Raw genomic sequence first — 24826 nt, 5'->3', positions numbered from 1 at the left:
GGACTCAGTCTTCTAGAAGGGGAACCATGGGCATCCCCTCTAAATACGTGCCTGCACAAATGTACTTTTATGTATACAGAAGACATGCTTGTGTCCTTACGCAAAGCAGGCACTTGTGTATGCAACTGCCCAGTCTACATGTGTAAATGCCAGTTTTGGAAAACATACCAGGAGTGCGCACACTTTGGCAGACATACCGCTACACTCCTTTTTCCAATACCTGGCCCACTTCATGAAGAAATCATCCTGCATGTCTTAACATGTATTAATACTACAACTAGCTGGATTACAAAGGCACTGGTAAGTGACCACACTCTAATTCTAATGGCCACCAGTGTTTTTGACAGCCTTGTGTTTGTTTAATGAATCATGGTCAGTCTAATTAAAGGAGCATGACAAATATGACTTATGAATAAATTCGTCACCCTTGAAGTCCCACTTCAACATTGCTTCATTACTGGTTTCTGGAGTACCATGAAGTACAGTTTGGCAGACACTTAGGTCAGATATTCCTATACGTGTGTATCACTGGCTCTAACTGCAAGCCCTGCAGTGCTGCAGACAGCTCTTGTACTGCTGCTGTCTTTTTGATTCAGAAAGGAATAATCATAAAGCATTCCTGGTGGTTTCTTTTTTCTGGCTCTATGGCAATGGGGCATGTGGGCATGAGCTCCCCACTTCCTCCAATGCTGGTGCTGCTTGCAGATGTTTTCTCTGGGCTTTGTTTTTTAATTCTTTACTTCCATCTCTGATCCTCCTAATCCCATAGGGATTTGCAATTTTGCTTTCCTTTGAGTGTCCTATAATATTTAACTAAACAGAAAAGCCCCAAATTACTTCTTCTGGAGGCTCATATTTATAAGGGTGTTAACAGGGTGTGAACATCCACTTCTGACCTCATTAAGAGTTACAGTTCATCCATGGCCCATGGCAATAAATTTCTACTTTTGTGGCCACTGTTTCTGGTGTTTATCTTCATATGTTCCACCGGTATTCCTTGTTGTACTAAACAGCAAGCAGTAATTTCCAGGCTTCCATCAGGGGTTGGTTTTGGCCTAGCCATGATAATTTTGTGAGACAGGAAGACGGACACTTAATTCTGCCCTCTCATATCAGTGTACAATGTTCACTTTAACAACAATTACTGCTGCCTTTTGTTGTGTCACAATTGCTTGCAGTCACGTTCCAAGTTCAATTATTACTGTCATTGCACAAATAAAAAATGAATTCTCTAAGCTTCTACCACCAACTCTGAACACCCCTATCATTCATGTTTTGTACCACAGACTCTTTTCCTAAATTCATCCCACCTATGGCAAACCTGATGATATCAGGCTTGCAAAGAAGTTAAGAGTGAGAAGCTTTTGTTCCAGTTGCTTTTCAGATCAGAACCAAACTTAAGTAAATCTACTTGTGTCCCCTTATAATCACTTGATACCCTTACTAGAGGCATCCCATCAGCTTGCTGAAAAACTGGTTTACAGGATGCTTGTGAAAATGAATTTGATTAAGCAGACTTTTATCCCAGGTACTACATTTCAAATTTATATAGAAAACTTCCATTTCTGGCAAGGATGTTTCAGCTGGGATGTTCCAAGTTATTCATGGAAGAATTGAGATTTCAAACCTTCCTGTTTTTATTTTAAGTTTCATGGGGGTTTTGTTTGTATTTTTGTTTACTTTTGCCATTACTCCAGTCAACCTCACCCACCAAAGGAATCCTCTTCCCTAAACAGAAAGTGAAATCTGATGAAGTAAATCTGTCTTCAGACATTCAGATTCACCCTGTTTTGTCTGGAGGCTTTTCCCTCTATTAGTAGTATATGGAGCAGGCCAAGGCTCTCTCATAATAAGTGACTAATTATCACTTAAGTACAAGGGAACGGATCTATTCTCAAAGTAAAATTCATAACTCAGTGCAGTCCAGATATTGTAGAATTAAGGGATTGCGAAAACGGATCGTCATCCTCTTTAGAACAATGTTTTACACATCAGATGACTGTTGTTATGTCCTCCCTTAGTCTTTTAACTATTTCCAAATATGGAAAAAGTTTGTTATAAAGAGGGAGGATGATCCAATGGGGAAAGGAGAGAGGAAAATGTCTTAATTTGCAACAAAGAGGATTTAGATTGTTGCTCTCAGGTTTTGTTATACATAGGAAATGAAGAACTGTCTGCTAGTAGTGAAAAATGCAATTTACACTTCAGAGACAGGATGCACTGTAGAGTGAACATGAATCCTGTTTTTACAGGGACAGTCTCATTTTAAACACCTGCCCCAGGAGTCCTGTCAGTTTCTTCAAATGAACATTTCTATCCCATTTTCAGAAACCTTCCAGCCAGAGAAGTAGGTGAGGTTTTTGAAAATGGGACAAAAGCATTCATTTGAAGAATCCAATGAGACCCCTGGACCAGGGTCTTGCCTCCACCCTGTCCTCCATTCCCGCCTGCCAACACCATCACCAGCACATTCTTTTGAGACTGGAGCTGCAGTGTGCTGAAGAGTGGGGGGCATTTTAAGATCCCATTCTAAGACTCAAGAAATATGGTCACCTTACTGTGATGCCAGGTAGCTTCTGCCCAAATCTGCACATTTTTCTTTACATTTCCAATCTCCTCACTTGCATGACTGTTGGCATTTTGTTTTACCAACTCAGTGTTTAAGTAGCTCTGAATTAGTTTGCTTTGAAAGACTGTTTTTACTCAAGTATTTTTTTTAATTCAAGAACTGTTTTGTATTCCTGGTGTGCACATAGTCATACATCTCTCTATACAATACTGTATTTTACCTCGGCACTCTGTCCTAGTTGGTGTACTCTGATATCCAGCACGACACTGGCATATATACGATCCTTGGGTATTTACACAGTCTCCACTAATACAAGGATTCTTCTCACATTCATCAACATCTGTAAAATATAGACAGTATATTTTTAGTAAGCCATTGGCTGGCAGATATTTATGCATGAAGAGTTATTTTATTAGTTTATTTTACATGTGCAAAACATGCTTTTTTTAATAAGACGTATTATGCAATACTCAGAAATTAGAAACATTCTTCCTCATCAGTGTAACTCTATGTTATGTGGAATTTCATATTTGAAAAGTTCTATACCAATATTGGGGATTAAGTCAGACAGTATTTTCTTAATAAATGAGCAAAGAGAGGTACTTAAATCATGTTAATCTGAAGTCAAATGGATAGTAGGGTAGACACACACATTATAGACTAACTGAATCAGCAAGATAGAGATGCACCTTACAGATTAACCAAATCTCTGATTCTCTGGATCTCCGATCATTTAGTCTGCAAGGCTCTACCCTGGTTCTTAATAATATTACTTTTTATAGCCATTTTAAACAAAAACCCTATTTCTGATTTTTTGTAGGAAATAAATGGGGATCATTACCTCACATGGGGAGAAAACAAGACAAAGCAAATCTAGCACTGTCTGACTTACAGAGTACAAGGAAAACCACATACCAATGCATTCGCCTCTAACATCTAGTTGGAATCCCTTATTGCATTCACAGCGGTAGCTCCCAGGAGTCGGAATGCAACGCCCGTTAAGGCAGAGATGTCGGTATAGCTGGCAGTAGTCAGTGAAATTAACTGGCAAGATCACTGAAAAGAAAGCATTAAAAAATCAGATTAGTAGTTTATCGTCCTAATTTTCTTTAATGTACAAGTTGTACAGCATTTTGCATTCAAAGCCAACACCTACCTTACATCACTGCATATGCTATAGAATAATTATTGTAACACTAAGCATAAGAAAACAGTGCCTGGTCTCTGACTGAGGCCTCTGAGGATAGCTGGTAGAGGCTGTCTTTTCATGGTAACAGATGTAATTCTGATTTCCATTCCTCCACAATAATACATTAAGAGCTAAATTCTGCCAAACCCATGGAGATATATAAAGAAGAAAACAGGCATATGATATGGTATATATGGTAAGGGCCATTACTAAAAGGTTGGCATAAGCCAACAGCTACCACAGAGTAAAACAATACTTCACATAAAATGTCTCCACTTTCATAAGTAGAAATTGGACAGATACTGAGCCCAGACAGTTGTGGTAACTATGTTTTCAGTTGACAAGTGTCTACTGCAAGCTGTGCTGGCACTCTGCAACCTAGCTCAGGTAAGGTACAGAACAGGGTACACAAAGACCCTCTAACAAGTCTGAGCTTGTCCCTGCTTCCTCTTGCTTCAAGGCAACCGTTCTTTTCAAGGAACACTTAATTCTCTCTTCACCCTGGCTCAGGTTGCTCTGGCCAATGCACTGGCATAGCTGTCTGCCCCTGCCCCATCTAGCTAAGCAGGAGTGGAAGCCACCACCAGGCAGAAGTTGCTCTTTCCCATGAAAGGTTTCCAAAATGAGTAACAGGCACGGGCAAGGAAGGGAACTTCTTGTACTCAGTGCTCCCGTGTGCAAATATGCATCACAACTGAGCCATAAAATAATAGTGACACTCCTCCCTCAATCCTGCCATAAATAGGATTTAGGACTGTATTCTAACTGAGCAGGGATAATGTTATAGATCAGTAGTTCCCAAACTCTGACCGATTGCTCATCACTAATTTAAAATGATACAACCTTAAGTACCATCAGCAAATTTTTCAGTTCAACCTTAAGTACCACCAGCAAATTTCTGTCATATAAAGTAATTATAATAAATCTGTTAATGCATACCACTGACAGGCTGTCTGCGTACCACTGGTGGTACACGTAACACAGTTTGGGAACCGCTGTTGTAGATGACATACAATTGCCACAAGGGGTTTGGTCACAGAAAAAGATGCCATGGCTACCCAAAAATCCCAGTGTATTTTGTAACTGGGTAAGGTAAGGTCAAAACTCTAGCAGTATTGCTGAGCAAACAGCTCCTGAGAATTTAGAGCTTTAAAGCAATACCTGCAGCCTGGTGCAGAAAAAAGCTAACATATTTAACTCTTACCATGTGGAGGCGGAGCCCGGGAGGGAAAAGCAATGTCTGGGCGTGGTAACATAGGCTGTAGTACACCAGGGAGGACAGGAGGATAAACAGCAGGAGGAACAGGACCAGGAGGGATTATAATAGGAATGGTACCATCAGGATGGGAGGGAGGAAGGTCAGGTCTCCTAGGCACAAGTCCAGTTACTGTGCATAACTTGCGAAACTCCTCTGAAACAGGAAAACAAAAGCACCAGCATTTTAAAATGATAAAGCCATTTTGTTGCAAACCACATTTCTTTTTAACCCACTGCTTCGTTCTGGAAGAGTAAATGCCAACCAGCCTCTTCAGAAAGGGGGGCTAAGGGAATGTATTTCATGACAAAGGACTTCATTCTGCAAATCAACCTCCTAGTCCAAGGCAGAATTTAGTAGATTCAATGACAGAACAGCTACAAAGATAATATGACACTGAAAACCTCCATTTAAAAACCAGGAGGGGGTAGCAGGGAGCCAATCAGGATCTGCTTACTGAGCACTCTTATGAAAAACACTTGCTGAACAAAAGGACCTTTGCCTGAGTAAGGATTTTTTCTCGTCACCTATATTAAAAAGAAACTAACTGGAGCAGGTAAAATGGAGGACTTCTAGGTTGGGTGAAGGAACAGAGAACTTAATATATTAAACAGTAATTAACTTGTATTGTTTAATTTAGAGGAGGGAAAGAAGGTCAAGAAGGGACTTTATATAAATATATTCAAGATATGAATATCAGGGTGGGAGAAGAGTTATTTAAGTTAAAGAACAATATTAGCATGAGATCAAATTGCTACAAACTGACAGTAGCATAACTGAGGGGGAGCAACTGGGACACCAGCTCAGGACGCTGCCTTTATAGGGGTGGCCGAAGAGCAGCTATTTTCACAGTGTCGGCTGACCGCACTGCCACAAATCAGCATGGGAGCAGCTGGTACTGCCTCCAGCGCGGAGCTGCGCTGCTATGCCTCTGCAAAGCGGTTATGAACAAATTAGAAGTTAGAGGACTTGTAACTATTAAAGGAGCGAAGTTTTGAAATATTCTTTCAGACAAAGAACTCTAGATCCTTTAACTAGCCCAAGTGAACCTAAAGCCTACATAACTTCAGTGATTCGCATGACTCCTACCATGAGTGGCTCTTCAACTTTCCACCTGTGGCTCTTCAGAAAAATTGGTATTTCTAGGTGCATATCCTGGATACAGCTTTCCTGCAAGTTCTTGTATTTTTCCATGTTGACTGAACAAGCGTTAACTAACATATTATCTTTTTTTTTTTTTTGAATGGGCGCATGGTTGACACAGTTCACCAAAGATCATACGTGGTACTTTGACTACTGGGTTAACATTGATGGTTCCTGAGCCAGTCCAGGGTAAGTGTCACCTGAGGCTATAAACAGATGTTATCCTTAATTGGGTGACAGACATTGCCCGCTGTCCTGATTTAGCGTGCAACTGCACAATAATCCACCTGGGGAATCCCATGCCTGAGAGTTCCCCTATTTGCACCTGACCAATCTTGGGGATGAATTTCCAGGGCATACAGGACTGGGCTCCTGAAGCTTGGGTGGCTGGAATGAGCACAGCTCTGGGCTGCCTGCACTCTCCCACCATAAAGCAAATAGACACAATACAAGAAGCATATATTTTTGCAACCTAGTATCATGGCCACAATTTTGGATATTTGTGGTGCAACAAGGGGCATGGAAATCATTTTATGGTGAGATAAAGGTGACATCTGTTTCCAGCCTCATGACATAAATGACCAAATTTTGTAATCAGCAAAGAGATTTTGCAGGACGTTTCTATATACAATATATTAGTATAACTGATTATCACAATTAAAGGCCACATTTTCAATCCAATAAATCCTGGCCACAAAACGTGTGGATATGAGTGTGTATACACATATATATACACACACACACATGTGCATGGCAGGAATCATGATTGTGGGATTGTGAATTATATCCCATTATTCCTTATTGCCAGTGAAGGAGGAGCCTTGGATTGTGATCACACACCTTCATGGCATGGGGTACCCCCAAAACAGGTAGCCCTGTTAGCTGGTGGGGCTCCCAGCCATGGGGGCTGGGAGCCAGCATCATTTGGGAGCTCCCAAGCTCAGGGATGCACAAGGCCCCACTCCCCCTCAGCTAATGGCCTCATAGGAAGCAGCTACAAAGTTACTACACAATCTTGTGGAATAACTTTGTAGCTTCTTCCTCCTTTTTTTCCAATTCATTGTATGAAGGTGTGGCCACACACACACACACACACGCGCGCGCGCGCGTGTAAAATCTGCACATATGTCAAGCAAGGAAGTACTGTTGCATTCAATTACTTTCAACTTACAAATCTGAAATTGAATTGTGTCACTGAAAATTGAAAACTGAAATGATAAGGCTTTGCTTTAAACTTACAAATGTGAAAGCTTAGGGCACAAATGAAAGGATATAATGAAAAAATATGTTAAGAGATAGCCTTCCTTCCACAGAAGGTTTTGCAAATTATTTTCAGTAACTGCAAATTATAACCAAATATGAAGGATATTGTTAGGTCAATTAAAGTGAATGATTTGGCCCTAGTAGCCTCATCTCTGCTCTATTATCTATATACACAGCACTATTATTTATCAGAGAAGAGGTGTAAAATATAAAATTAAGATTTTATTTTTCTGTCAGAGAAGGACATCTACATTGCAGCCTCTCTCCAATTCCTTACCTGAATATTCAAATCAGCAACTGTAGTCCAAATCTCCTTTAAAAAATACCAAAGTTAAAGTACCCTAATATAGGTGCCCATTATAAAGAATCTGTCTTTGTGAGTTAATCTTTGAAGTTTTTTTGTACTGGATACTATTTTTGCAAAGAATCACTGTTTAGAGAAACCCATTTCTGTGAAAAAAAACCTAAGATAGAAAAACTGCATAAATCATCAGACCACTTTCTGAGAGGAAATTCTGTATTTTCAAGATCTGGTGTTGTAACTCAAGAGAGTAAAATGTAACCCATGTCTGGTCCAACCTCTATTCATCAAAGCAATTCATAGTCTCATGTGTTAGCCATCTACCAATGGTGTCAGTGGACATTCAGGAAGTGTTTCAGTGAAAACTGGACACACTAGGTTAGACACTTGGAATACCAGGTTTAAATTATAGTTTTAATGGTGAATCTTGGCCTTCCATATAAGCATTATTGCTGCGTTATGCAATAAAATATGGTACACGCCTTTGTTATTACAGCTATAACCTCTGCCTATAATTTCCAGCAATAAACAGCCTATTTTATAGTAACATCTGTGTGAGGGTCTGCTGCCCACATGGAAAAAGGGGCTGCCCAGTGACATCATGCAACCAATGATACACTTTGTAACACAATAAATTTCCAATTTAAACTTGCAGAGCCTTGGTCATTTACATCACTTACAGCCCTAAAATCCCTAAGGTAGGCACACTTTTTGGACATGTTTAAGAATCATCAAGGAACTAATAATAATAGTTATGATAAGGCTTTGCCTAAACTTAAGGGCTTTCATCAGTGGATTCCAAAGCACTTTTAGAAACGCAAGAGAAATTTATAACTCAAGATGGAGAAAATAAGGCACATGTTCAAGGAAGCATGCTCTGGAGGAGCTAGCACAGGTTTGAGTCTCAGGAAATCCTGAGTTCCAGTCCTGAGGTTGGCCTCAGTCTCAAACTGTGGCACTAGAAAAATCCCTTTTCTGCATCAGTTTCCTTAGCTGTTAAATGGAAATAGGTTGCCAAAAAAGAACAGAGTGGTTTAAAAGTAAGACTCCCCACAGCTTCTCCCTGGCTTGGAAACAGTGATCCTACAGTGCTCTCCTCTGTTGGTTGGTGCAGTGAAAACTCCTCTCCTGTTTAAACTGGTTTGGTCACTGGGAACTGTAATATTATCTTAATACAATTCTTAACACTATCTTCCATAATGCTTTGGACATATCAATTCTATATAAATAGCAAGCATTGTGATTGTTGTTGCTATTGTAACAGTGACAGAGCCAAGAACAGAATACAGGTCTTCTGGCCTTAGTCCCCTGCTCTAAAGACCATGCTAACTCGTTCTTTTGGTAAAACCACAGGAATAATAAACATTCCCATATAGTACTGTGTACTCAGATTCCCATCCCCCACCCCTGCTTTATATTGCAATGGAGAAAGATGCCATCCTGATTCCTTCCCAACCTCTTAACTTTTTACCCAGTTTGAGCTCCCTTCCCACAATCTTCCTTGAGACACTTGCTCTCTTTCTTTCTTCCCAATTTCCCAGTAGCACTTCTGCTCACCTTTCCTCTTAAATGCCCTCCAAAATATCCCCCTTCTGTTCCTTCTTACCTGGTTCCACAACCCACTTTCAACCTCTCAAGCCCTGCCTGGCTGGGCCCTGTGCTCTCAGTGCACTGTGAAGCAAATAATCTCAGAACACATTTCAGTGACAGTTATGCTCTGCCAAAGGCATTGCATTGTTTCAATGAAAGTATTCTCACGACTGCAGGCCTTTGGAGAGAAAGAGCTAAAAAGGAAGGTTAAAGAAGGTGAGACCTGAGGACAACTGGAAGATCATGCTAAGAGGAAAGGCCTATGAGAGAGATATGAAAGAAGAAAACCACACCCCTTGGAGAATTTGGGGAAATGAGCCTCAGTGAGATGAAGTTCAATGTCAGAAGTCTGCTTGCACTAGACATAATCCTTTTGATACAATTTCACCCCAACCTAACCTCCAAATGTTAGTCTCAGAACAAATTCATAGAATAGTTAAGTGCTGAACTATTATTCTAAGAGTACAAGCTGATCCATACCTGTAGATCGGATTGGACACATTTCAGGGGCACTGGTTGCTCCCGGAGACCAGCATCGTCCGCTGTCACAGCAACACTGCATTTTAGTTAACGCCTGTGGAAGCTGATTGCCGCAGCGACCATTTGTCAGAGAAGAGAAGCAGTATCCAGGACGTACATCTGTCGGGAATAATGAAATGTACATGTAACTATCAATCCCATGACATAACTTTGATTATAAAACAAGTATCTGGTGCTCTTAATCTGTTCTCACAGAAAACACACAGGTTTTAATTTGTGCATGATGTTAATGAGCGATGCAGAACAAACAAACAATATATGAAATTTAGTTCGTTCAAGGTTCATCACAAATTCAAAACCTGAAGTGACTTTACCAACCAGTCTATGTTGACAAATCTTGCCACTTTTTTTAAAAGTCTCATGATATTTAGAGTTTTACCTAAACCCCCAGCTCCTAGTCATGTGATCAGATAAAAATTTTGGTGTTCATTAAAAGCCCCTTAATTTCTAGTCCTCGTGCTTGCACAGAAAAGCATGACAAATGCGACCATAAGAACTCAAAAACATCAAATACATGAAAAGATTCCAAAATGTTGTGGTGTTTAAAAATTTCACCATTTTTAAATCAACTCATGATATTACAAATCACAGAAAAATGGGGCTGAAAGAGACCTCAGGAGGTCACCTAATCTAATTCCCTGCTCAAGGCAGTATCATCTCTGGGTAAACTATCCCAGACAAATGTTTGTCTAACCTGCACTTAATAACTTCCAAGGATGGAGATTTTGGGAGGCCTGACTCATGATTTGTGAATATTTGGGCTTGGCACTCCTTAGATATTCACAAACTTTCAAGCCAAGTTAGGCACAGTTTGGAGTCTTCAAACCTCTTGCAGATTTATAGTTTCACTTCAAAACCAGATGAAGTGCAGTAATTTTAAATTAGACTTGTTTTGAATTTTCAGACATGCTGAAACCTGTAAGCCAAAGCAAAGCTCACACCAGAAACAAACCCTATGGAAACTGGAACAAAAAGGAAAACGTCTAAGGAAAGTCTGTGAAGTGAAGACAGACCTTGTAATAAGAGTCCCATGCTGTACTAAAACAATAAATGTATACCAGACAATGAAATAGGGAAGAAAAAAGTGAAAGAAAAAGTTTATTCAACATCTAATAAAACAGACTTCAGTGACCTGACAAAAAAATGTTGTTGTCCTATAAATGTCAATGCTATTAAAGACAGTATCAAGCCATTGTTGTTTCCACTTTGATGCACAGTAAGAAACTTCTCATGCTACAGCTCCCACAGCCATGCATTAATTAATTTTTTTCATTGTGTCTATCTTCCTCAGCTGAAGCATGTCATGACTGAAATGTCATGGACTACAGGGCAAGAAAAAACACCACAACTCAAATGGGTGCCATCACATTGTTTATGGAGATGTGTTGGCTTCATATCTAAAGTGAGTTGGATGTGCTGTATAAAGAATCTCCCATACCCAAATGTCATGCACGCGGCTCCAATAATATTTTACAAATATCTCTCATCTTACAGGTGGAAAAGAAGAAAAAAAAAGCCTTTTAGAAGTCTGTGATACAATCTGATTTCTGAGCAACTCTTTCGCGATGTGTCACATGATGTCAAGCTTAATGTAACAAGCACAAGTATGATTAGACGCTGCATGATAAACCAGATTGTGTTCGTTTTTAAAGTACAAGAACATTTATTGTCAAAACTTAGAAGAAAAAGGTTGCAGATGTAACCTTATGTCAGCATGAAGCATTCCTTAAAGAAACAGTGTCTCAATTATCTGAGACATGGCAGGTTTTTTGTTGCCAGCATCTCTATTATCCAGAGCTTAGCAGATATTCCAAAGGGTATAAAAAGCCAAAGAAGATTCTTATCAAGATCTTTACAAAAATAATATGCTAGAAGAGCCTGCAATTGTTCTGCAAAAATAATATTACTGACACTGCAAGTAACAAAGGCAGCTGGGTCTTTGCTTCAAAATTTTAGGGCCAAAAAAGAAGGCTCAAACAGAAAATCCAACATAATTCAGTTTTTATTTTAAAGAAGAGGTAGAAAAAGATTCAAACTTTTAACTTTTAGTTTTTTAATTGAAAAAAAAATCAGGATGTTTTGGGAAAGCAAGAATTCTTCAGGAAAATTCCTGTTTCCAATATCACAGCTATTTTTTGTTGAAGATAAGTTTTGCGTGTAAAGTTTAGACAGTGTAGGTGTACAGCAACTGTACATCTCTACATCACATATGTTAGTTAAGTGGGAAGACCAGGGCAGAACATCTCTTCAATTTTTCAAAGATACAGAGTGCTTTTTTACTCTAATATTACAGCTTTTTAACAATGGAAGGCCCACCTCCTCAGGATTTTTGGATCCGTGTCTCCTTAGCTCCAGTCTCAGAGGGGGACATTCTCAGAAGCCACTTCCTAATTTCTAACAGAATAGATGCATTTAGCTACTGCTTTTCACTTGCAGATAGACACATCTAACCTTGATTTAATTAGAATATTTTATGCAGCTTTAGCAAAGACTTTGGTTTCAATCTTGTTAAAATTGCAGGTGGCTGCTCATTTCACCGGGCAAGCAGAGTGGGAGGAAGGTAGCCAGGAGCTGGAGCCCCATACACTGGGGCAGGAGCCGCCTGGGACCAGGAGCCCCTACTTCCCCCCGGAGCAGCTCAGCAGGAGGAAGAGATGGATGAGCAGCTGGAGGTGGAGAGAGCTGAGCACCAGGGCTGCGTGAAACAGCATCGTCTCGTTTCGACTTCCGTTTCAACAGGACAGTGTTTTGTTTCGAGTTTCATTCAATTTCAAAACCACTGTTCCATTTCATTTCATTGAAACTGTCTCAATGTTTCACCCATAGGATATAATGGGGAAGCATGAAACTTTGTCATTTCTTGCCTGATTTGAATAAAACTTGCAGGGATGGTAGCTCCTTCTGAGGCCATGAAGCCTGATGGGTTTCTGGGAAACTGCACCTCAAAGTCTTGAAAGCAAAACTTGTGTCACATGTGTGTATTAAGGCACAGTGGGGTGAAAACTGCAGGGATGGTAGCCGCTGCTGAGGCCATAGAGCCTGCCAAGTTTCAAGGAGATGGGTGCAGGGTGTTCTGGGAAACTGCACCTCAGGCTGCTGACAAGGAAAACTCGTGACACGGGTAACTGTGTGTGTTTTCCATCCCTCCCCCAGAGCACTGGGATTGGAAGGGACCTCAGGGAAGGATAACAGTCACTGGCCAGCTACACAGTCAATAATAAGAGCAGTCCTTCCCCACTCTTCCCCCTCCCTCTCCTTAGTTTCTGTTTCCCTGCAGGCAAGCCCAGCTTCAGCGTCGAAACTCAAAGCATTTTGAAACTTTCAAAATGTTTCAACTGCCATCGTTTCATTCAAGGCTGTTCTAAAGCCTTTTTCATTTTGATTTTGCTGTTTCGAGCTCGAAACAAGTCAAAACGAAACAGCCAGTGAAATTTCGCACAGCCCTACTGAGCAGTATCTGGGAAGAGTAGGAACTGCCCCGCTGGGAAGCTGAGTGTGCTGGCTGGGATCAAGGAGGTGCCATCAGCAGGCAAGGGGAGGGTGTGGGCAGGACTGCGCTATTGGCTGCCCTGGGTGGGAGGGGTGCAGCCCCCTGTGGAGCATTGGAGGGCTGCACCCCTCCCACCCAGGGGAGGCTGGATCCAGCCCATGGGCTATATTTTGCACACTCCTGCTTTGGATACATTGAATCTTAATGATAGCTGCAGCTTGACACTTCATGTATACTCTTTCAGGTCAGAACAAACACACAGTCACTAAACTATTTTAACCTGAAAATACAGGGGTTGAATGACTGGAAGTTTGGGAGCTTAAAGTTCTAATGAGGCTGATGGCTTTAAACAATTTTGATTTCACAATGCTTATAAAAACAAACAGCATAATCTGCACTAGGAAAGTGAGACCAATTCAAACTTGTAGCTAATGCTATCTCAAAGGAAAGCATGCATCTCATTGTTCATCTCTATAGCAGCGTGTATTGTATTCATAAGGAAAAATCAAAACAATAACTAAACATGCAGCAAGGTCATTAAGGAGCTATTTGGAGCTTTTGGTCTAAAGCAGGCAAAGCAATGACCAGCTGCATTCTGTACACTCTAAATGTCAGCTAACCTACACAACTAAATAACATGCTAGATAATGGAAGAGATACTGTTTAAGGGAAAGCACATCTAAAGATCTACAGCAATATAATGGCAACATTGAAAATGGATCATGTCCCAAGGTAATGTCTTTCCAGATGTCTAGGGAAAAGCAGTTTTTGCAGGAAAAAGAAAAATCACTCTCCTTTGGTATCTGCTTTTTAGAAATTGCTTTTGCTCCACTCCTTGCCAAATGATCTCTTATAAGAGGTACTAATGGGGGAGAAGGGATTTGTCTTATTCCTTTAGGCTGCTGAGTATATTAACATTGTAAATAAACCAGCTTAAACTAAGGGAATTTATTTTCTATTTAATTTTAAAATAACTATGAATGCTTTTGGGTTGAGGACTGATTAGATAGCAGCATAACAAAAGTGGATCAAACAAATTTTAGGTGGATATAAAAAAATATCTGACTTGCCTAGATATACGTGGATCTCATTCTCATTGCTGGACTTACCAACAATTCCCAAACACCCAGGAGATATGGCACATTGTATTCTTCCCAGAAGTAGTTGGTAAATGTAGGGTACAGTACTTTGGGGGTCATGACATCAAGGTGTGTCAGTTAGTGAGCTTGTTGTAGCAGTTTTCTGGTACCTTTTCTGGAATTGCAGTGGCAACATTTGGGATATTGCTTTGGGGCGTAATGAAAACAACACAATGCAAGGCCAGTTTGAAGGTCTATTCACTTGCCACTATCACTTGCCCAGAGGGATTTCAAGCAAGTGCCTATGTCTATGAAATACATTGAGTGTTATGCACTCTAAAGATTTCTACACAACATTCACAGCCACTGCTGTAACAAGTAGCGTTTCAGACTCACCTATACACCTTAAGCCATCAGGGGCTGTATAAAATCCTGGAGGACATTTGCAAAAGTAACTGCTAACTGTGTTTGAACATTCTCCTCCATCACAGATTCCAGGAATGGTGCTGCATTCATCAATATCTACAATAACAACAGAGGTATGATCAGCTTGAGTACACAGATCTAAGCATCAGAATGTTATCATATAATCATTTCTTATCATACAAGGCCAAATGCTGGGCTAACAACTCCACTTCAGTCAATCACCCTTAACATTTACGTTACAGTAGTTATTAGGGGCCCTGAAGGCTCCTTGCATGTTAAGCTTTGCCTTCATCCTAAAACAAACACTTAACATGTAAGAAAACACCACATCTTTCGAATTCCAAAAAGTCAGGGATTTTAATTTGTTAACCTGACACTTGATTTAAAATTGTCCAGAGAACTCATAGAGAATAGATAAACTGTAAATCCTCACATTTAAATTCAGTCAGTGCAATGGAGTTAACAATCTAATTTTAAGAAAACTTCAATTGCATCCTCAAGGACTAAAAATGACCAGGAGCTGCTTCTCATGCCTCTTAGTAACACCAGCAGCACAGCATCCTGTTAACACCAGGCGTGGACATTAGTTCAGTACTGACTCACAGGGAAATGTACCACCTCCACCACTTCTTATTGCAACTGGGTTTTTCTTGAAAACCTACCACGCAAGTATTGACTAGGCAGACTGCTCAGTTAAAAAGGTCTTGTAAAGCTAGAGTTCAAAGCAGGATGACAGCAGCCAATGAACACCCTCACTCCCGCTTTCCTCTTCATTAAGTGATCTACTTAACTACCACCTCTTTCCTTCACCAGTGCAATATTTGTTTGCAGTAAAGGTAATTATGAGCTACAGATTTCTAAAGATAAGTGGAAGTAAAAGCTATGGCAGAAGTGACCAAATCCCTCGTATAGTCTGTTATTCATTTTTAAATAAACAGTTCGCACAAAGGACACAGCTTGTAATGCATCTAGGGTTCATACACAGACATCTTAGTAACGGACCTTTTGCAGAAAACATTGCAATGCCAGCATAAAAGAATGGTACCACAAGCTTCCCTATACCTGATCTTATCTGAGGACAGAAAAAGACTGCAATGTTGAGGGCTCTATTCCCTCAACAGCAAGAAGCTTTTAACCAGGGATCCGGGTTTTCCATTTCCCATGGAAAAACAGAGAAAACCATGGATTTTCCCCTTTACTGGAGGAAAACATGGGTTTCTTATTTTACTGGAGTGACCCATGGATTTTGCACTTTTGCAAAGAGCTCTCTGCAGGTGGCAGAGTTCCAGCCTGCAGGGGCCTGGGGGGAGCGGGAAGAGGGTGGTTAGGCAGGGGCATCATGTGCATGTATATGTACATGGCTGCCAGACAGCCCAGAGAGCAGTTCCCACAGGTAAGTAGGGGCAGGAGGGAGCAACTATGGAACTGAGGCCCCCATAGGGAGGGAGGGAGTTGGGCAAGGCTGGGGCTGCTGCCCAGCCCAGTGCTGTATGGGGCTTGGGGCTGTAATGTGCAGCAGCAGGGCCCCAATGGAGAGCGTAATGGGGCTGCAGGCAGCTCATCCAGGTGGTGAATGGGGGGCCAACTCCCTCCGCTGTGTGTACTCCCAGGGGGTGGGGGGGGGTCTGTGCACGGGGCAGGCACAGGCTGCCCACTGCAGGCTCAGGTTCCCACCCTGCTGCCCTCCCCCGAGGCCTCCGGAGCTCAGTGGGTGCAACCAGGGCTGAAGGACACAGCAGGACTGCACAGAGATCTCCTTGCCGCTATGAGCTCTGTACTGCCCTGGTGAGGGGCCCCCTGTACATGCAGCAAGGGTGGATGTTTGGGGTTGTGCCCTCACTGCTGTCACACACGCAGGGGACGCCTCACCAGGGCAGTGCAGAGCTCACAGCGGCAAGGAGATCCCCCCATGGGCTTGCTGTACCCTGCAGCACCAGATTGCACCCGTCAGGCTGCGGAGGCCCCGGGGGAGGGCAGCAGCGCGGGACCCGAGCCCACAGCAGGCAGCCTGAGCCTGTCCCCACCCCACACACAGATCTGGGGGCCATGTCCCCCTGGCAGTGCACAGAGCGGCAGGGAGCTACTCCCCTTCCCCCACCCCGCCCTGAGCCAACAGCAAGCAGGCAGCAGGGAGGGGAGCTGGGTCCGTGCTCTGCTCTGCTTCAGTATCCACCACCTCCTGTCACGGGCAGGAGCTGTGCTCCTGAATCCCAGGCTCCATAACCCCAGGCCACTGGGGCCCCCCTCTGGCAGGGCTGTGAGTGGCAGCAGGCTGTGAGTTGGGGGGCGAGGGGCCTTTCATATTAATTATGGATTTGGGGGTTTTAGTCGGAGAATTAGCTATTTATCAGAGAATGTGCAATTTTTTATCACAGAAAACAAGGATCCCTGCTTATAACTCACAGTACCATGCCAATGCTAGCCTATGCCAGCCCCAATTGCTCCTTAACTGCTGGCAGCAGCCAGTTTTGTTTTCCAGTCAGTGCTCTCAGTATGCAGCTGGCACTACTAAACTTCTAGGAAGCTGCTGGGCACAAGGGCACAAGACAAACAGGTTTTTACGTGGTCTTCCACAGGTACTTGCACCTAAAATAAGACTAGCAAGCAGGAAAAAGCATCCTGGAGCTTTAAAGGCATGCTGCATTATGGCAGGTGTTTTGGGGATGCACTTGTCAGAACTTTTAACACTGGAATACAGTCCTCTTTACAATGCAAATCTAATAACAGATAATGGCACAAGAGACTCAGATTAATGAAAAAAGCCTGGAAAATATGTGAGTATGTCAGGGTTCAAATTCAACCTAATGAAGGAAATTAGCCTCAGGTCATTAACAACTGGAAGAGACAGTGCCATTCTGTGCGACAGAGGAAGACAAGAGAAAACAGCCCTGTGCTCTGTGTCTCTGTGCAGAACACAACAAGAATTTTATCATACTTTTCTTTATAGCAGCATTCCTCAAACCGAGTTACACAGCAAAATTCTAGAGAGTACATGAAACAAAAGAATAGTAAAACAGAAAACGGGAAAGGGGAGATATAAAGAAAAGATATGAGAAAGGAAAAAAAGAACAACTATAATGTCTCTCTCAGATGGCTGGAAAGATTATAAATGGGGAAGTAAGTCACATAAAGTAATCCTTTTTTTCACTGCATTCATAAACACAGAAATCACAGGATCTCACATCAGTATTATAAACTCTAAAAATCAGCATGTGGCACAAAAAGATTTGAGAACTGCTGCTGTGGATAGTTGCAAGCTGATATGCAACTTTTATCCACATGTACAGAGGAATCACCACTTCAGCCACTACTAAAACTTCTGGGATAGAATTTAACAATTGTTTAACAGCAACACCACACAACAGGCTAGGGCAAGGAGTGAAGAATAAAATTCTGTTAATTTAAAATGCTTGGGGGAATTTAGTGCAACACCCAAACTGGAATTCAGCCACAAGAGGTTGGGTAACACCCATTCTATGGTCCTTTAGGATCATCATTAATGAGCACAACTAGAAAGGGCCTCAACTGTACATTTCATTTGAGTGAAACCCAGAAAAACCCAACAGAACCCCCTCCCCATATACAAAAGCTTATTCATTTGTCTTCTTGCTGCCATCAGCCTGCAGAATCAGATGCCATAAACCAATTCCAAAGGCCATACCTATTGTGAAACTTCGTAGCAGAGTAAAGATCACTGAAAAAATATGACTGATTCTTTCCAAAATAACTGATACCTACTTTTGTCCCTTGAGAGTGCATTCTTCCTAGTATCTCAGTGAGCTGTTATGATGCTGGTAATATGGGCCACATTCCATGCATGGGTGTATGGGAGATGTGTGGTACTTAGAAGGTGTTGCCAAAGCACAGAGACTCCCTGGGAGCCTGCTCAGAGACTTTTGGCTTCTGCACCAGGATTATACTGCTCCACAGGAGTCCCAAAAGTCTCAGCGACAAAACATGTGGAAATTGAATTTTGGGCTGAACAGAGCCCTTAATTAACAGAGAAAAATGTAGTTGTAAATGGATCAGATTCAAGTATCTTCTGACTCAAGTTTGCCACTGTTTATCTTATAGTCAGTATTGCCATTGTTTATAAAGTCTGACCTTTTTAAAAGCAAAATCACCACTCTTTATTTTAGGGTTGAGCCTAACCCAAACAGCATTGCACTATTTATATTACTGTTCACGTTACTATAAACACCATTGTCATTGTTGAACAAGTGAGTTTTATAAAGGTAAGTGTGCCCACTGTGCTTACAGATGTGGATGTCATTGCAGGAAGAATTACCTTCATCAGCACCAAAATAAAATAATCTGGCTTAGTATTAGCAAAATTGAAATAGCAATTGATGCCACAAAACAGTGAAATATCTAACGGTTAATGCTCAAAAACCATAGTTAAACAGTGAAAAATCTAATGGTTAATGCTCAAAAAATATCTAATGGTTAATGCTTCCATCACCTGTGCTGGTAAATAGATCTTTGACTTCCTAGCTTGTCCTCTGGTCTCATCATTTTTCAAACCCTAAGAAGGGTCAGACATGAGCTCTACTTGGAAGGAAGGCCTCCAAGAAAAAGAAGCAGGTGCTGCAAGAAGAAGCATGATACTGGTGATTCAGGAGGCTGCTAAGCCAGAAGATCTATCCAGCAGACAGGACACAGAAATGAGGACATGACCAGATCTGTACTGAGGCTCTCAGAGGGCCTCCTGAAATTCCAAACTGGGTAAAATACACTGGGATTGCCTAAATTCTCCCTTTGTTATTTTAAACTGTTGTGTAAGTATGCTGTAAACTTTAAATAACTATCCCATTCCAATCCAGAGGGTGGTAGAGTGTTAGCCTTAATTATTTTATTGCAGTAGCGTTTAAAGGCTCCAACTAAAATCAGAGCCCCTCTGTGGTACACATTACATAAACACTGACTAAAAGCAAGTCCAGCGTCCATGGAATCAGAAGTTCTATGGGCAGGGATCTTTGGTCTAGCAACAGTAAGACTTTCACAAAGAAATTAAAGAGCATTTTACTGCATATGTAGCAAGTCCACGGCAGGGCTTGAAATGAAACCTAGATAGGGTGAGTCCCTGCCTGAACTACAAGGCCAATCAATAAAATAATTCCTACATAAATATCTGTACACTTCATAAGACACTCTGGGATATTTTCAGATGAAAAGGACACTGACATCACAGTATTTAGAGATTTTTCTTTGCTATACAAGATTTGCTAGAAAATTCTCTATCATTATCGAAGCGAAGGCAAGCAGAATGCTGAAGCAGCAAGCAACTGGGTTCACTGTCTTTTAGGTGAAAATAAAACTAAAGACCTGCCTGATTACTCGTGGTCATTAATGATCCCCTGGCATCTTTTATAGGAGGCACATCAGCCCAGCTGTGCCAGACAACTGTTTGGTTGGGTAACTACAATGGACATCCCCATGATTCCTCAATGATGGAAGTTGATAGCAATGTATATAACATAGACCTATTAAGATGATCCTCCCTTCTTTTTTCAGGTCACTTTTGTATTGTACATGCTTATTAAAAAACAGAGCAACACTAAATATGGGAAAAATATTAGATTCTTCACTGCTGTGAGACAATGCACATATCTCATAGCATCAGTTTTCAAAAAAAACTTCATTCATTTCAATGTACCTTCAGGATATCCCAGGTACAGTGTGGAGGTGGGTATTTCCAACATGATTCAGCAATGAAGCACTCACAAATTACTGCAGTAGTGTTTGTACAGACAGGGATTAGAGGTCTACAATTTTCACTTTTCCAAACTCTACTACTTAACAAGACAGAAGTTCAGTCTTTCCTGTTCTCCATCTTCTCAGTACTTTATCCCCAGAAGGAAACACTTGCAATGTTATTTTACCCTATATGGAAGTTAGGTCATTTTCTGCCAAACACCATTGGCAGTCAACACAAAAGCCATACTGCATACAAACTTGTGAACTCGCTTTTCTATAGCCTGCATATAAAACTGTTGACTTCAAGCTAACCTACAATAAAACTAAGACTTAAAATACAGATTTTTTTTAAAGAATGAGGTCCAAAATGTCAAGAATGATTAAAAATGTGGAATACCTCAACTTTTTGGGTACCCAATTTGTAGAGAATGTGTACACAGCATTTTCTCAAAATCAGGCTCCTTTAAGGGTATTTCTATAGTGGTCCTGGGCATATAGATTGGTGATAACCAGAGAAGGGCAGCAGGGTGGGGAGCCCGAGCCTGCAGCAGGCAGTCTGCACCCACCCCCACAACAGGCTCTGCTCCAGCCATGCTGCCTGTGGGGGAGGGGGAGCTGGACTGTGCTCTGCTCCCCACCGAGGCCACAGCAGCTGCCATCTCCCACGTGCAGCAGCCAGGGGCTCAGGCACTGGTGCAGGGGCAGGGGACTGTGGACCTGGGTCCCTGGCCCCATAGACCTGGCAGCTGGGGGCTCCCTCCAGCAGGGCTGGGTGGGGCTGTGGTTTGGGAGTGAGAGGCCTGTACCTGCATCCTGGTGAGCTAAGGGGAGAGGGGGAGCTCTGATTTTCTATGATAAAAAACCCAAAATCAAACACCAACATTTATAGGTATTTAGAATTTATCTTATTATAGCAATTGATTGAGGCATTGGTAGTCTTCCAAATCACTTTAAAAATGTAAATATATCAATAAAATTCAATAGGTTCAATTGAGACCTATACATATATATATTGGAGCTGTGCAAAGCTTCAGTCCCTGACTCTATTCGGCAGAGATTCAGCCCAATTTGGTGGCCAAATCCCTGAATCTGAATCAAATCAGAGGACCCTTTAATCTCTCCAAATCGAATCGGAACCCTCCAAATCAATTCAGAGAGATTTGGAAAGATTCAGAGATTTGGATGTAGGCACAGCTTTAATTGTTTTTTCTACATACCTCTAGGTACCAGGCAGCTCGTGAATGCTGCGATGCTGGGGCGGATAGAGCATCCCCAGCATGCTCAGCAGCAGACCCAAAAGTGGACGAGAAGCACTTCTGGTCTACTTCCGGGTCTGCCAGGGAACGCTCTAGGGGACCCCCCCGCACCTTCCCAGCTTGGCGACTGCTGCCTCCTGGGTCTCGGCGGGGGGGCGCACCCTGGGTCCCTCTGCAGCCAATCATCAAGCTGGGGAAGGCACGGGGGGGGCTCCGTCGCGCTCCCTGGCAGACCCAGAAGTGGACCAGAAGTACTTCAAGTCCACTTCCTGCTTTGCCACTGAGCACATGAAGGGCTGCCCCACATTCCTGTGGGACACTCCATGAGCCCCAGCATCGTAGTGTTCATAAGCCATGCTGGTACCTTGAGGTACGTAGAAAAAACATTTAAAGCTGTGTCTATGTCCAAATTGCTGATTCTGCAAATCAGCATTGAATCTTCAGGTTCGGATTTGACCGAATCAAATCAGGGACAGTGATCCAAATCAACAAATCGAATCACTGTCCCTGATTCAGGTGGACTACAAATTGAATAGGACCTGCTTTTCACACCACTAATATATGGTGTCATTATTATATTATTGCCACCATATTATTATATTATCATTAATAATACAGTGACATTTCATCTTGATCATGGGTTTTAGAGTCTTTAATCTGAAAACTTGTAATTTTTCGTCAGAGAATTTGTGATTTTTAAGCAGAAAACTAGGATCCCTGGTGATGACCATAAACTGCATCCAACAGGAAGGCTAAGTAACAACATGGTAGGGCTACTTGTGCCAGGGTATCTCCTATAAAATATCACAATGTTGCCATCTCCAGAGTAAAGCGAGTATAGGGTGCCTCAAAACCCCAGCCCCCACTGCCCTGTGTGCGCTCCTTGGCTGAAGAAGGGCTAAGGGCCATCACCCTGATACAAACATAGCTCCCTGAGGTGTTAGACAGTAAGCAGCAGCTCTAATCTGTTGCTCTGTGGCAGAATTATAGAAAAGCTACAACTACAGAATCGTAGAAGCTACAACCTTTAAGACAATGAACGTCTGGACTCAGTCTGCCCAGATGGCAGGTGTAGGGCAGCCTCTACTTCTCCATTCTCTTGCCTAGGCATACGCCCTAAAGGTCTTGGTATGATGGTCGCATAGACCTCTTACACATACACCATGATCCAAAGGAGTGATAGTTGCCAAGTATACACTGCCCTTATGGCAGAGAGAATATTGCAGTGAGATGTGCTTTACACATTCTGTGTCCACTACCTCCTCAATCAGCTTGTTGGTATGTGCCTGGTACTGTCCTTAGCTATCTATACTATTTCAAATTGAGGAAGAAGTAGGTACATCATTCTCACTGCAACACTCCCTATTGTTGCATTGGGGCAGTGTATACATGCCCCGAGATAAGCATCTAAAATCCTTTGTCACTTTTGAAAACATAGGCTTAACTTATCCCTTCCACTCACGTGAATCTATTTTAATGCAATGCCCTTAAAGAGCAATGTCACAAAAGAATAAAAACATGGAGGGAAGAAGTCAGTCAAAAACAAGTGCAAAAAGGAATATTTCATAGTTTCATAGTTTCTAGGGTCAGAAGGGACCTGAGCAGATCATCAAGTCCGACCCCCTGCCATGGCAGGAAAGAGTACTGGGGTCAAACAACCCCAGCAAGGTGTTCATCTAACCTCCTCTTAAAGACCCCCAGGGTAGGAGCCTGCACCACTTCTCTTGGAAGTTGGTTCCAGATCCTAGCCACCCTGACCGTGAAGTAGCGCCTCCTGATGTCTAGCCTGAATCTACCCTCTGCCAGCTTGTGACCGTCATTTCTAGTAGTGCCCAGGGGAACAGGGACCCCCCCAATGCCTGCAGGTCCCCCTGATTAGTTTGGAAATGGCCACTAGATCCCCACTCAGCCTTCTCTTGTGGAGGCTGAACAGGGTCCACCTAATATCACAGAGTGTTGATCTCTGGGGTTGACAGCTTAATTTTTAAAAGGAGCAATTTTACTTTCTTTATGTATCCAGTATTCCCACTGAAATGAGTGAGAGTTTGGGTAAGCAAGAAATGAAAAGTCAATTCTTAGAGTCAGGTTCTTGAGCAGGAACAAGCTAGTGTGGACTTTCTCCTGACTTTCCATACCCTTTTACTGAAACCCTAAGAGTGGAATTAATCGGATCTCTTGGACAGTAGATAGGAGACTTAAAAAAGGAGACTTAAAAGCTTGGCCAGTCGTGCTCCTGACATTAGGCTGACAGAAATATTTTCTATCCAAGAAATTTTAATCACTGGGTTTTGCAAGGTGCTAAGCACTCTTCAAGCAAGGAAGAGAGCTCTCATAACTTACAGAAGGCACCTGGGGCCTAATCCAGCATCGGTGAAGTCGATAAGATGTTTGTCATCAGCTTCTGTGTAGTTACTTAGAATAGCAGGAAATTGGACTCAATGACCACGAAGTCCCCTGTAAACCTCTGCCTGCGTCCCACCACTACTTACCCTCAGTCGTGGCTCTGTCTTCAGGTAAGTGTGTGTTCTCTTCTAGGTTGGCGGACCTCCTCCGGCGGGCTTTAAACTAGGCTCGTTGGGGGAAGGGGTATATGAGGGCGGAGGAAGCATCAGGCTGCCAGATCAAACAGCACGCACAACTACAGCCCAGCCCATCGAGCGAAGCGAATGAACAGGTAAGAGATAGGGGCCAGGGTAATGCTGAGACTAGGGGGTCAGTACATGCACCCACAGGAGGCCTCAAATGCCTCTACACAAATGCTTGTAGTATGGGTAACAAGCAGGAGGAACTCACCCTCCTGCTGGCTGACACTAGCCCGGACATAGTGGGGATTACGGAAACGTGGTGGGACTCATCACATGATTGGGCAGTGAATGTCACGGGCTATAGGCTGTACAGGAGGGACAGGATAGGAAAGAGAGGTGGGGGTGTGGCACTCTATATTAAGGAGGAATACACATCCTCGTCCATTGGCAAGGAGTCAGGGGAGGGGCACTCTGAAGTGCTTTGGGTTAGAGTGAAAGGCTGT

At 42.4% G+C, this 24826-nt stretch overlaps 1 protein-coding gene across 1 annotated transcript in view; it reads right to left on the bottom strand.

The window, feature by feature from the left end:
* Positions 1-24826, bottom strand: part of FBN1 (fibrillin 1) — a 234959-nt gene that overhangs the window by 132361 nt on the left and 77772 nt on the right. The window contains exons 9-13 of the mRNA XM_019503825.1: positions 14816-14941; positions 9791-9949; positions 4963-5169; positions 3485-3625; positions 2790-2909 (exon numbers count right to left, since the gene is read on the bottom strand). Of these exons, the coding sequence (XP_019359370.1) occupies positions 2790-2909; positions 3485-3625; positions 4963-5169; positions 9791-9949; positions 14816-14941 (753 nt within the window). The remainder of the gene's footprint in view (positions 1-2789; positions 2910-3484; positions 3626-4962; positions 5170-9790; positions 9950-14815; positions 14942-24826) is intronic.

The sequence above is a fragment of the Gavialis gangeticus genome, unplaced genomic scaffold (assembly GCF_001723915.1).
Source record: "Gavialis gangeticus isolate Ggan-Ray unplaced genomic scaffold, GavGan_comp1, whole genome shotgun sequence".
In the NCBI taxonomy this organism is placed as follows: domain Eukaryota; kingdom Metazoa; phylum Chordata; order Crocodylia; family Gavialidae; genus Gavialis; species Gavialis gangeticus.
This window is presented reverse-complemented; position numbering and strand designations above follow the sequence as displayed.